Source organism: Mytilus californianus, unplaced genomic scaffold (genome assembly GCF_021869535.1).
Source record: "Mytilus californianus isolate M0D057914Y unplaced genomic scaffold, xbMytCali1.0.p SCAF_5, whole genome shotgun sequence".
Taxonomy (NCBI): Eukaryota; Metazoa; Mollusca; class Bivalvia; order Mytilida; family Mytilidae; genus Mytilus; species Mytilus californianus.
Genome location: NW_026262701.1, coordinates 58,471,323 through 58,486,598, shown reverse-complemented (window position 1 = coordinate 58,486,598; position 15,276 = coordinate 58,471,323). Strand labels below are relative to the sequence as shown.

At 31.8% G+C, this 15,276-nt stretch overlaps 1 protein-coding gene across 8 annotated transcripts in view; it reads left to right on the top strand.

Moving 5' to 3' along the window:
• LOC127702977 (uncharacterized) overlaps window positions 1–14,001 on the top strand; it is a 108,615-nt gene extending 94,614 nt beyond the window's left edge. For 5 of the 8 annotated variants that reach the window (XM_052207347.1, XM_052207346.1, XM_052207342.1 and 2 more), the window contains exons 2-7: window positions 5,380–5,466; window positions 6,170–6,301; window positions 7,280–7,423; window positions 10,598–10,765; window positions 11,370–11,522; window positions 13,801–14,001. In XM_052207347.1, coding sequence (XP_052063307.1) covers window positions 5,397–5,466; window positions 6,170–6,301; window positions 7,280–7,423; window positions 10,598–10,765; window positions 11,370–11,522; window positions 13,801–13,943 — 810 coding nt within the window. In that variant the 5' untranslated portion in view covers window positions 5,380–5,396 and the 3' untranslated portion in view covers window positions 13,944–14,001. The remainder of the gene's footprint in view (window positions 1–5,379; window positions 5,467–6,169; window positions 6,302–7,279; window positions 7,424–10,597; window positions 10,766–11,369; window positions 11,523–13,800) is intronic. The other 3 variants (XM_052207343.1, XM_052207344.1, XM_052207348.1) reach the window with 2 other exon arrangements.
• Window positions 14,002–15,276: the final 1,275 nt, after the last annotated feature.

Below are 15,276 nucleotides of genomic sequence, written 5' to 3'. Positions count from 1 at the left end.
TTTATTTCAGACGATGAAACAAAAAGACTAATAATTAAATTTTGCTCCGTACTGTTAATCAATGGGAATATATGTTGTGTTAAGTTTAACTTATTAAAACAAGCGGATAAGAAAACAAAATGTATGCAAAATAATTTTTAATGTATTGATAGTAAACAAAGCATAGGCAGTGGAATAAAACATTCATTTCCCTTTGCCTCGGGAGATATGAAGATTTGCTCACCCTCGAAAAAATCATATTTCCTTCGGGCAGAGCCCTCGTGAAATATGAATATTCTTGGGTGAACAAATCTTCATATCTTCCTCAGGCACGGGAAATAAATGTATAGTGTAGATACGTGTAGTTTTAAATTTTACTGAAGATTATCCTTGTGCTGTCGCTGTTTATTTCAGTCGTAAATTCTCTTTAGTACTTAAATAAATTTAATTCACGGGTTTCTTTATTTTGTTAATTTCATAATATAAAACCTCGATATAGAACATTCAAATTAAAATGAGCAAAAACATTCTATTTCACGTCTGAAATGCATATGGAGATCTACGATTGTGATACATTATGTACCGTCGTATTCACGAATTGAACACAATGCGTCATTGCCCAAGGTGGACGATTTATCGCGTAAACTTTTATTCCCAAAAATACTTTCTTCAATATTAGTCTTTGAAATTGCATATCCTATCTAAGGTTTATTTTTACACTTTTTAGTTAAAATTGAATGATCCAAAAAAGGTATTTTGTCTATATCTAAAACGTATTTGATCGTTTCTCAAAAACATCCGGGAACTCACGGTGTTATCCAAAATATGTCCAGTCGAATAGCACAGTCGTCAAGAAAAGTGGAATTTCCAACAATCGAATAGTACATGTATGCATATATATAAAAGTTTATACAAGGCAATCCAAAATAAAAGAGGAAAATCCAGGAATGTCCTCTTTGCAGACTCAAATATGCAAAATTCATGAATTTATCAAAAAAGTGCAAATACATCAACTGTTTGCCAATTTTTGTTAAACTGTTTTTGATAACTTCGATGGTTAGGAGGAATTTCTTCTCTGTATGAAACAACAAAATACAAAACTTTCGTAAAAATATGAGAATATTCCACGTCAGAAATTTCTTCGATCAAACCGTAATTAAAAATATATAGAGAAGTCAGTTTAATAGAAGAAATTTCTTTTATTTGATATAAAATAAATTCATTGGAGCAGTAAGTTTATTCAGGAACATAATATATTGTTAGATATACTGTTCCCAGGTTTATTGGAAGAAATTTCTTCTATCAAACGTTAAATGCATAACTTCAAGTTGCATTAGCTCCTTGGAAGAAATTTTTTCTATCAGATTTAAACCTGAAATGAAATATTTAATCGAAGCCGTTAGTTCGTTGGAAGAAATTTCTTCCATCAAAACTACATTTAGATCTTAAATGAAATACATATAGCTGTGAGTTCGTTGGAAGACATTTCTTCTATCAAACATTCACCTAAAATGAAATATTGGTAGCAGTTAGCAAGTGGAAAGGAATGTCTTCTATCAAACCTTCAATATTTGAAGAAGTTAGTTCGTTGGAAGAAATTTCTTCTATCAGACCTACAGTTAGATCTAACATGAAAAAATAAATGTAGCTGTTAGTTCGTTGGAAGAAATTTTTTCTATAACAGACATAGACATAAAATGAAAGACATGTGACAGTTAGTAAGTTGGAAGATATTTCTTCTTTATCAAACCATCATTTAGATCCAAATTCAGATACATGGATCTGTAATTTCGCTGTAGGAAATTTCTTCCATCAAACTGAGACGTAAAATGAAATACCATGAATGTTTTCCAAAGTTATTAATGTGTAAAAAAAAGTTGATAAAATAAGTAAACTCCAAGTCTATCTAAATATTATCTGCCAAAAAAGGTAGTCATTAATTTATCCAAAAAAAAAACGGAAAAGGGGGGATTCAAAATTTTTCTTTAGATGTTATTTGTCGATTATGAAGAAGCCTTCCCAGAAGTTTCACCAGATTTCATAAAGTTTCACAAAGAGTAATTGACGTCTAAAAACTTAAAACTTAGACAAAAGCTATATGTTAAGTTCAAAAAACAAATTTATCTATTTATCAATAAAATTTGGAAAAATGGAGGGAAAAAATATATTCAAATTTTTGATGAGATGCAGTCTCTCGCTAAAGGAAATGGTTCGGTTCAATTGTCATTCTGTAAAGTTTTGACAAATTTATTTATGTCTTCAAAATACTTTAATTCACTTCCACCCTGATGGATAGTTGTCTCATAGGCAATCATACCACCTCTCTTTATCTTTAATATTGAAACACAGACTGAACCTAAATTGTTGACGCAGCCGAGAACGACCGCATGCAAGATAAATGTTTTCTCGCCTTTGTGACTTTTTTTGCAGGCAAGACAAACATGAATGTTTATTCAAATAAACTGTTGAAACCGAGAACTGTCTCGCCTTTATGTAATTTTGATAGTATTTAACAAATGTTTAAATCGAAATGGCAATATTCAAACATGTAAATTATGCAAAACATTCAAAGTCAATAAACCATGAATGAAGCTGTAGGGCCAAATAACCTCCATAGAAAGGAGAAATGCCTTATCGTATACTAATTTTATAACAAACTTTAACATTTGAACTATGCAATACATTCAAAGTCAATAGAACATGACTGAGAGGGACGGCGAAATAATCTCCAAGGAATTGAGATGTGTCAATGCTAATACATCTGCATACCACATAGCATTGACCTATCACTATTGGTTCACCTTAAACTGACCTAATCACAAAATAATACATGTAAACCAAGAAAGTAATAACATCCTTGCTGAAATTAATTCCTTTTTTTTTATCTTAATAACCTGGCAAGATGTCACGTTACATAGATATAGTACTAAGAATATTACCCAATAAGTACGGCACTGCGTGTTGTGCTCTATGGTGTACATGATATTCACCGACATCCATCTATGGTAATCATAATTTTACCCGTATACTGTAAATTAAGAAATTATTGCGTGCATTTATTATTGCGATTTTGTCATTTTAGACTAAAATGCGATTTTAATTTTTGCAATATTGAGAAAAATCCTGTTTAACTCATATAGAAAATTTCAAAATGCGAGTTTTTATTATTGCGATTCGCATTTTTCGCAATAATAAAAACATCGCAAACATTTCTGAATTTACAGTATTATATTTCACACATGTATAGCATCTTGAACACATTTTAAAACTTCTTGATATATTATTGAATTGCAGCAATGGTGTTTGGGTTACTTAAGAATCTACACAGATCTCATCTAGCTACATGTACAATGTACATGTAGGACAGTTAATGCACATGATCAATTTGTTTACTTATGTAAATTAAATTAAATATATACATTTTTACTGGCAAATATCGCATAAGTCATCCGGATATTATTGAATAAGATATTATAAAGGTTAAGGTTTCAGTGTAACTCCGGAATGTTTTTATATACTAGAGCTATTTTCAAACAGTCATTTAATCTTTACCACCATTTAACAATTGATGAAAATCTAATTAAATTATACATGCTTAAAAATGATTCAAAATTTTTATCATTGCTCTAGGTTGAGTATTTAGTATTTGGAAAAAAATGAATAAATGTAACAATCATTACAAAAAGAAATAATTATATTGGAATTATAGTGGTAATTTTTTTATTTCAAATATAATTGAATTGGGGTTGCTGTCTTAATACTGATAATACAAAGCGTTACATGCAATTGTCCTCATTAATAAAACTGACCGATGTGAATTGTATGAATTAATACTTTTGGGACTCTACATTGTATAGCAGGTGGAAAATTCCGTAAATTTAAACAAAAAAATTCAAATTGTTGAACAATCTCTGTAATTACGGACATTATGTACATGTAAATGTACAGTGATTTTAAACGTGTAGAAAGACATGCTCATTTGTTTTTTGTAACAAATGATGTAGTTATTTTCAATGTTCAATTTTGTTTACACAGCTGTCATTACTTAAATTGATTAATCAGCATGCGTGCATGTATACTTTTACTTCCTCATAACAATATTGTATTTCAACGCTTTAACATTTTGAGTGTCTCTCAGAACAGGTAATGCAATTTTATTTCTTTTGAACATTGCTTTGTTTTTTAAATTAGAAAATGTAAAGTGGAAATATCTTTCGAACGCACCAATCATTCTTATTCTGTCTGTGCAAAGGTGGGATGGGATGCTTTTTAAAATGAATTATTTGCTTGTCAAACAGTTTTTGTTGTTAAAGTGTAAAGTTGTGTGACCCGAAAATACCTTTCCCCAAAATAGGACAAAAAAATACCATACCTAATTATGTTCTGCTACACTTCTTTATTTATGATATTTGATGCCAAAATGTCAGGTAAATTCATGTGATTTCAAGATAAATTGCTATACAGGTACATCTGATCAGTTCCTAATGATTAGTATCATTGTGTTACTCACAGTCACGTTATTTGCTTCATAGTTGATAGAATTTCTACCAATGATCTAACTTTCATTTTATATCAACATGTAGGTCTGACAGAGGACATTTCTTACAACTTACTAACTGCCAAAAATATTTCATTTCAGGTCTATGTCTGATAGAAGAAATTTCTTTTTAACGGACTAACTGCTTCAAATATTTCATGAAGGTTTGATAGAAGAAATTTCTTCCGACTTACTAACTGCCATAAATATTACATTTTAGGTCAGGTTTGATAAAGAAATTTCTTCCAACAAACTAACAGCTACATATGTTTCATTTTAGATCTAAATGTAGGTTTGATAGAAGAAATTTCTTGCAACGAACTAACGGCTTAGATTAAATATTTCATTTTGGGTTTACATCTGATAGAAAATTTTGTTTCCAACGAGCGATCAGCTCGAAGTAATTCATATTACGTTTGATAGAAGAAATTTCTTCCAACGAACTAGCTGCCATGATTAAGTATTATATTTCATGCATAAGTCGGATAAAAGAAATTTCTATCAATGCTCCAATGATTTTATTTTGTATCGAATAATAGAAATTTCTTCCATTAAACTGACCTCTCTATATACTTCTTCTATAAGGTCTGTGAGAAGAAATTTCTGTCGTGAATATTCTCAAAGTTGTACACAAGTTTCTAATTTTGTTGTTTCTTACAGAGACGAAATTCCTTATAACCATTGAAGTTATGAAAACCCGTTTGCAAAAATTAGTTAACAGTTGATGCATTTGATATTTTTGATAAATTCATAAATTTTGGATATTTCAGTCCACAAAGAGGACATTCCTGGATTTTACTTTTTTACTTTGGACTGCCTCATACGACTATAAGTCAATTTTGTTTTTATATATGTACTTGCAGATACATCCTATGTAACAATGAACAAGTTTGTAACTTTGTCTACATTGGTGGCGCTGGTTTCTGCTGTTTCTAAAGATGACTGCCACAGTAAGCTTTAAAATATTTGAAAGAGTAGAAAATGCATTGAAAAAAAATAAAATAACCACATCCTTTCAACAATCTTGAAATCTTGAATCTTGAAAACAAAATAATTCTAATAGAGAGACAAACAATCTTTAGACAAAAGGGGAAAAGACATCAAGGGGCTCGGAACAAACAGGAGTGGAAGAAAGACACACAACCCAATGAGCAATTCGCCGTTTCAGAATCTAGTGGATTCTGGGTAATATTTCAAAAAGCGTACACCAAAACGTTGCGATTGGTTTAAAAAATTTTAAACAATGAAAATTCAACCAATGACGCAATGGTATTTTCATTTTGGTGTACGAACAATGAAATTACCCATAGTCCTTTAGATTTCTGAAGAAGCGAATAACATGTATAAAGAAAAAATGACGAACACAAAATTTACAGAGCAAAATAGGATACAAATTAAAGTAATCCATGAACAACATGAATCTCACACAAGTTAATAGGTTAACTATCTTAAATTAGATTTTTTTTCAAGACCAAACACGATTGCCTTTTAATTTTATTTTATTAATTTTTTTTTTTATTAAAATTAATGATCATCGGTGATCCGATATTTATTTCAAAAGAAAAAAAGTTTGAAGTATCCCCCTATACAATCATGCACTTCCATGAGTTACATATCGAAAATATTTTCAGTTTTATACCTTATGTTTTATAGATGCAGGAAAATGTTTACTAGAAGTTGAGGATGAAAAAATCAGCGAATGTATGGACGTTTCTTCAGTCAAGACTGTAGACTGTGCAACATACAGCTGTGACGACCAACTGTCAGTTAAAATTATAGAAATAAGTATGTACTGTATTGGTTAATCCACCAACCACTCGATGACATGGCCGACCCGATAGTTGTCGCCGAAATCAGTCAATTTATAAACGTGAAAAAAAGATGTTGAAATTATCATATTATCGGATATCTGTATCTATGAAAAGGATAAGAGAAACCTAGAGTGTTTTCAATATAAATAAGAAGATGTGGTATGAGTGCCAATGAGACAACTCTCCATCCAAGTCATAATGTATAAAAAGTTAACAATTATAGGTCAAAGTTCAAGTCTGTTTGTATTCGTCTTACCTAGTCGTCTTACCTACAGGAAGTTATTTCAGAAACACGTCTAGTACGAACAGAAACCGGTCTAACATTTATATAAAAATAAGAAGATTTGGAATGATTGCCAATGAGATAACTCTCCATCAAAGACCATGTGACACAGAAGTTAACACCTATAGGTCACCATACGGCCTTCAACAATGAATAAAACCCATACCGCATAGTCAGCTATAAAAGGCAAATGTAAAACAATTCAAACAAGGAAACTAACGGCCTGATTTATGTGCAAAACAATATACCAAAAAAAAAAAAAGTTTATTTTACTACAGTGATTGGTCGGTACGACTGTTGATAGATTGATATTTCCCGAGGAAACTTTCGCCGAAAGGTCAGTGCTTTAGTTCTGGAGAACTTAAAACAATGTGATTGTTAATATTCAAGGTAAAATCTCAAACCTGACGCAATTTTGGATCGGTTTTTAGTCTATCCATAAATTGTTGGAGGCCTTCATAATAAAACTAATACGTAAAGCAAAACCCAAAGAAACCTTGTTATATCTGACAGACTAACATATTGTGAATATATTTAACAATGTCATTTAGAAGATTTATCAGAAGTGATTGACTCGACCTTCAGAAAGAAAACAGCGCCATCTGCATTCTGAAAATGTTTTAGTATTGTTTAACAATACAATAATTTAAACAACAAATCTATTTGTAGAATGTAAGTACGACGGACAATGTGTTAGTGATGGAGTTGTACAGAAAAACAGAAAAACATGTACAACATTCAGATGTGAAACAAGTTCAAACGTTGTTGGCGACGTGACACACTACAAATCGTCAATGGTGATCATTATGAGAGGTGACAATCAGTTTTACAAACTTTCTTTAAATTACGTAAATGATTTATGAGTTTGAATTTCCCTCTTGTATCCTTCGCCTCTCTTTAACAGCAAACCCTGTAACTGATAAATGATTCCAGAGAAACAATTAAAAAATGGAGATGGATCGTAGTCTATGGAATTCACCATTTGCATCATCTTACATAACATTTATTGTAAGAGTTGCAAACGGGACTATTGTCAGAATTCATGTACAATTTTCCATTTTATTTTATTTCTGATATCTTGAAGATTATAATTGTGCAGATAAATTATTTTCCTTACTTTTTTTTGTTTGCAATAAACTATTTTCATATTACCGACTTTTGACTCAGGATTATATAATTTGTCGACTGGTTACCTTGGACATCATGGTACTCGGTCAAGTAAGAGCAACCAAAATAAGTAAAATCAAACATATAATCGGTGTAATTTGAGGGGAAAGTTTATTGTTTTCCGATGATTTTGTAGTGAAAAAAAATGTTAAGCAGGTAATTTTCCCCCAAAATTGTACCGATTGAACGCTTGGTTTTACTTGACTTGGTACCATGATGTCCAAGGTAACCAGTCGACAAATTATATAATCCGGAGTCAAAAGTCGGTATTATGAAAATAGTCTATTTACTCTTCTTAATATCGGAAAAATGGGAAAATAATATTTTTGTAGTTACATAAATTGCACTGTAAATAAACGAAACGGAAAAGGTTATTCAGTAAGGTTAATTCAATATGCTGGTATCATTTAATTTTTCATTTATAATACAGATGGTATTTTCTTGTCGATAAGCACCTTGCAGAAAATGATACGGAGAAGAATACTTCCAGTAGCAAATATGTCATGTAAATTTAGCACGTGCATGAATGAAAAATAAACCCAATAGGTACATTTAGGTTCTTAAAAATAGGTCAACAAGGATGACGTGCATGAATTTCGACTGCAACTAGAAAAAAATAGAATATGCTGGATAGGGAACAGACCATCTTCTAATCTCTAAAAGAGTTCTTGCAATGGTTCTTTAACGCGCAAAGAGTGTGGCACTCTTCCTACATGAAGCGTTGGATTCAATGTTCCGATTCCAATCAGAGATGACTGCATATTTATGCATCCCGTTTAGCAAAACAAACATCCCTCTTTAGCATGGGATTTAAGAAGTCAAGGGGTGATACTTTTTTAAAACAGCAGTTTTTTTTTTTTTTTTTGATTTCTAAGAAAAGTTTGTATATGATACGATGGTGCTTAATTCAGTTATCAATCAACTATCATTCGACACCAGATCATCTAGAGTAACGAAACTGTTAAACATTAAAAACTGAAAAAAGTAGTCTACCATTTGCAAATATTAACTTACCTTGCTAACACACTTTCTATTTTTACCAAATTCTTGCAAGACTTTGACTTGAGATCAAACAGGTCTCTTAAAGAGAGAAAACACACTGATTGTCTCAATTTCAAATTTTGGATGTAAAACAACAGTACGATCTAAGGATATTATACCCGTATACAGATTTCGAACTGAAAGAGTTCATTCTTTCACCCACGGTATCATTTCAAACGACGTATCAACTTAACCGCAACTGGTATTTTACAGATTTTGATGTCAATATTTCGTGAATAAAAAGAAAGAATGCTCACCATTTTAAAATTGAATCAAATCGTATATTAAAAAAAATATGAATATAAATATAAACAGACACTTCATAATTGTTTATAATTATACATAAGAAATAAGACAAAATACTGTAAAACAATTAATATTCGCGAGCAATTTATTTTTCAAGACTTTCGTCATTAGAAAAATAACGCGAATATGTAAATCTCGGATCTTTCCTTATTCCATTGCATCAAGTAATTATACATAAGTTTGAAAATCGTGAAATTTAATCGCCCCGAAGTGGTCTAGAAAGCGCCAAATGCAAAATAAAGTATCCGCGTAAATAAGTTGGTTTAGAGTATGCAAAATGATAAAACAAATAATGAGTATTAAATATACATGTTAATGTTAATGCGTTACTTGGATAATTTTTGTGGGGTTCGTATTGTTCAGTCTTTAGTTTTCTATGTTGTGTTTTGTAAACTGTTTTTTTTTCTTTTGATCGTTTTTCTTTTCTTGCCATGTCGTTGTCAGATTGTTTTCGAGTTTGAATATCCCTTTGGTATCCTTCACCTCTCTTTAACAGCAAACCCCATAGCTGATAAATGATTCCACAATGTAAAAGAGGAGATGTATCATAGTCTACGGAATTCACCATTTAAATTATCTTTAATAACAAGCGCAATGGTCCAGACAATTATGTAAACAACCTTGTGTGTATAGTTACATGACGTATTTAAAAGTGACAGACGAAATAAAAACACGCGCTAAAACTAATTATCAAAATTAAACAAGCAGGGTTTTTTTTAGCTTACCATACGGTTTAGGACTTTCTTGTTATTGAAGATCGCAGTCACCATGGTGACATGTAGTTGTTTACATTCTGGTAAAGTTTAATCTCTGGTGGATATAGTTGTCTCATTGACAATCTTAACACATCTCCATTTCAATATATTTGAGAAATAAAATTAGGCTGTTAAAAGCAATGATGTTTAAGTTCCCTATTTAAACGAATTCAAATACATATTTACAATTTTTAACATGAATTCTCTGTAAATATCAAACAGTGTCAGATATAGGGTATGGCACGCCTAGTCTCAGGAAAACTTTAAAACTTGTCAGTTATCACACTTTGATAAATAAAAAATATATAATAATAACCATATGGTTGCTACGGTCCATGGCAACATATTATTTTATTTTTCCCTCCAAAAATCCCTAGATCTGACACATGCTACGATCTTTAATAGTGAAAATAATGGAAACAAATAAACCATCACTTTTGGTGTATTTAAGAAGTAAGTGAATTTATAGAAGGAAAACTTATGACACTCTTGCATGATTTGTTTACGGAAGCCTTTGGTCTGGAGGTGTATACCCGATTAAAGGTTTTCCAAACGCACGCGTTGTGCGCACTGAAGGTAAAAATAAATGATTTTTTTGCAATGTGGATAGTAAATATCCAATCTAAGTTCTTGACTATATAAATGCCGGTCAAGTAGACGTTCGTTCTATTATTTGACTATATTTTTACTTTAGTTATTATTTATATTTTTTCCGCAGAATGTCCAAATCCTCGCTTTATCTATGAACCAGAGGCAAAAGACTATTACTGTATCGGTGTTGGGAAATACAGAAGAAACCGTGAAACATGTGTCCAATATAACTGTCTTAGTATGACAGATGCTGATGGTACTGTAACTGGAACAAAGGTCGAAGGGAAACATTATGGTAAGATCGAACAATGTGTTACGACATTATACTGTAGGTATTATTACATATGACGGGGACACCAACCGCTTGATCGGCCCAAGGTTAAAATAGGATTATAAAGAAAACTATACCAACACACAGAAAAGTGCCAAAGTGTTAAAATCAAAGGCGTACGGCAAACATCACGATCTTTATGATACAGATCGTAGCACATATGATAACTGTACAATCAGATGCTCGACTTAAAACTGGATTTCATACACCAGAGTTTTTGACTCGTGTAAAAAAATCGACCATGTGCAATGCCTATTGTAGACTTTAATACACAACTTAACTACAAAAGATTTAAACATCGTTGATAATTCGTCGTTTTAATCGATATTACACCCCCCCCCCCCCCTCCTCGTATGCGTCCCGCCGATATTGTATATTCATGCTCTGCTTCGCGTTTTTATTTAGCATGTGTAGATAAGTTTTGCTAGATGTTTAAGTTGTTTCTTATGACCAGATTTTTTCGGACTAATTAACTACTTTACTTTCCTGCGCTACATTAAGTCTTTGCAAGAATTGCATGGACCGGTCGATTTCAGCTTTTACTATCATGTAATTTTTTTTTGTTTAGGATGTGTAAATCCACGACGAGGTGAACCTAGACAGTATATGTGCATTAACGAAAATGTATACCGAAGAACATTCAATAACTGCCAGAAACATACATGTATCGCTGACGATTACGACGGAAAGAAGATTTTAAGACTAAAAACGGAAGTGTATGGTAATTTCATATTTATACAACTCATCACCTGAGAATTACTTGTCATGATCAGATATAGATAGATATTGACAGTTCAATTTTTTGTTCAGGTAAATTAATCAGTGAGTGATAGATTTCTCTTGGAAGAAATTTAAAGGTCCCATCAAATAAACTACACAGAGAACAATAGCTTTTGTATTTATTAGATGGGACAAAAGAACTTACAAAAGTTTAAATCGACAGGTAACTTGCAGGTGAATCTGTGGAACAGTATCATTGGGTTCGCAATAACTTCACAAATAATACATGATGGTCTTGAAGTATAGATTCTAGGTACTGACGTTGTTTATCATCTTAATTACGTGTTCTGGTGTTCTTTTATTTGTCTTTATAAATTATTACCTTTACTGATTAGTCCATTTTTAGTAACATCTCTTTGGCGTGGCTCGGTACTTATACATTCCGTCATTGTGTTATTGTGCTATGGTCAATTTTTGTATTCTTGCCTTTCATTTTTGCTTATGTGCTTTGTCTTTATGCCATTTTGTTTTTCTTTTTTAATATATTTGTTTGTTTTTATAGTGATTGAGGTTATAACACAATGTTGACTGCTGTATCCCTATTTATGACATGTTCACCTATTATGTCTGTTTGTTTTGTTCACACATTGTTGTCAATATAATTGAATTTTATGCGACTGTCATACAAGTGAGAGGTTAAGCTAGCTATGAAACTAGGTTTAATCCACCATTTTCTACATAAGGAAATGCCTGTACCAAGTCAGGAATATGATAGTTGTTTTCCATTCGTTTGATGAGTTTGAGCGTTTGATTTTGATATTTGATAAGGGAGTTTCCGTTTTGAATTTACCTTGGAGTTCGGTATTTATTTTACTTTTTTTTGACATATGAAGAAGTCAATTTCAATGTAAATTTGAATCAGTATGGTACATGTATATAAAAGGATATTAATTATTGTTATATGTTTATACCAAATATCGATTATGATGCTTCTAACAAGATATATTGTCAACTACTTTTTTTTTTAAATTTGTGACTTTTTTTAAAGCATAATCATTTGCACGAAGTACAACAGCAATTGCGAAAAATACGAAAAAAAATGTATTATTAATAAGGTAGACGGAGCTAACTTAATAACTCTTGGGTAACTTTCACAGTATGGGCTGCTTTCATATGGCATATGTTGCTTTCATACGAAATGAAAGCATATGTCGGAATCAATTTATTCGTCTTGCAGGCAATAACAGATCAGCATTTGCATACATTGAACACCTACTTTCACTTTTTGAATGCCTCGGTATATTAAACCTACGGAATCGTATGGAAGTTCTATGTGATATATATTAATTTAAATTTGTAAATAACCACCTTTTTAAAAGTAGTATTGGATAATTGTATTGTATTGCGCAATGTAGGTATTTACATTATAGCCAATAATAAAACTGTTTGATGTGTACATAGAGCTCAATCAAAATACAATGTTCAACCTCAATCAAGAATACGAGAAAATATTATTGTGAAAGCAACATAACTACATCAATGTCCTAGGAATAGTCATAATATAATAGATCATACTGCAACCATTAATGTCACAAAATACCTAAAGTATAAAGAAACCTTTTATTGTCATTGTCAATATATTTGTAAGTCGAGAATGTACTCAACACAGACGCCATCAATTTTGTTTTCATTAGACAACTTTCGAGTTCGTTGCATTTCCGTCAAAAACTTTGGTTTAAGTGAACATCATTCGTGCGTTTAGGGGCATCGTCACTTCCGTTCCTATGTTAAGCGATTGGTTGAAAAATGATAATGCTATATTGCACGAATTATTCGGCAAATTAAATTCTTATAATTGATATTCAGCATTGATATCGTTAGGGAATTGTAATTAAGTACTTTCGGAACAAATATTATATCTAGTTTATCATGCATAATGGCGATCACAAAGACGCTTGATGAACTTTAATAGAGCAGGGATACAGGCGATCCCCTCTATCTGGTAAATGACGACACAAAGGCACACACAATTGACGAACTTTTCCGGTGAAGGACTTAACTCGAAAGTGGTCTATTGAATGCAGATAACACAAATAACAAGGACAATAACTAATCTTGAACTACATCAACACGTTGTTTAATTCTCTTCTCATTTAGCTCGATTAATGGAGTAAGCACTTAAATCAATAATATCGACACTACAGAAAACATACATGTAAATATAGATAAACATTTCATAAGTTAAATGGTAGCAAACTCAAAATGTGTTTTTATTACAGGATGTACAGACGTGAATGGAGAATGTCATGCTGACCAGGAAATCTTACCATATAAGATAAGAGACAAGATATATAACTGCAAATGTAATATCGATGTTGAGAAGAATAGCATTCGCTATACCGCTTGTATGGCTATGCCATAATACCAATGAATGCAGGACAATTATATTTCAGAGAATAAAATTCGCTGCAAAATAATGATTTTGGTGTTGTTTTTTTGTTTTCCGAAGTTTTTTTTATGGATATACCTTTGAAAGGAACGCTCAAACCCATAATCCAGCCATTAAAGTCAGACGAATGTCTTAGTGTGTGTTAGAGAATATCTTAATATATATATTACTAAATTTAAAAATTAGGTTTTATCATCAAGAACTCCTTTTAAAATAAAAAGAGGAAGAAAATAATGTGGAATGCCCTGTGTTATCATATGTTTCAGCCGAGATTCGACGTAGACGAATACTGTCCGGTTGCATATCAGGTATAGAACCTTTGATTTGGCCTGGTCATACAGAACATACAAGAAAGTAGTACATATTTCAAACAAATTAGCTCCTACGCATAGCTGTAACTTTGTCAATAAGTAAAATACTTGAGTAATTTTGGTATCAAATGAAAGCTTAAGGACTTGGGATCACTGTAGAAACCTAAAAGTTTCATTTGGATAATAAAAAAAAAGTTTGAAATTAATATAGGCCGGCATATTTTCCAGATTTTGCTCAGATCTGAAGTACTTGTTTTTGTACAACTCAAATTCAGGGAACCAGTGTGCTCTAATATGCAATTAAAGGTATGTTGATTTTGTTTTATAGCACGTCAGGATAAGGCATAGTTTTGACATGAAATGACTACCGCTTTATTTGAATTTAAGACAAATTAGCTATGAATGCTTGAAGTTGCAGAATTTAACTTAGAAAGCAAGGGGCTATGAATTAGTGGTGTTATTTCATCAGGGATTTGTCATTGAGGAATTATTAAATATTACGATTATTCTCTCTCTCTCTCTCTCTCTCTCTCTCTCTCTCTCTCTCTCTCTCTCTCTCTTGGTCTTCGGATTTCACCAGTTTATGCAAAGAGACGCTTGATTAATTATGCGCTTTATTAGGTACGGATTGTTATGTTCAAGACATCATAGATTATTACTTTGAATTTCAAATTCAATAGGCAGCAACAAAAGAACATTCAGTATGACAAACTAAATAGCACATAGCTGAGAGGGTGATACAGTAGATTGGGACCCTCCGAAAACACGTTGTCAACCTTGGCTTCGCCTCGGTTGACAATGTTTTCCCGGGGTAATAATCTGCTCTATCACCCTCTCAGCAATGTGTTATTTTTATATGCAATTGAGTTTGGTATAACAAAAGTAGTATCCATAAAAAATTAGTACAATGAGTGTTTGCGTAAAAAAATCGCAAAAGAAAAAAAACAAAAAAACAAAAAAAAACAAATAACAACCCCCCACCCTCCTTTCTTAAA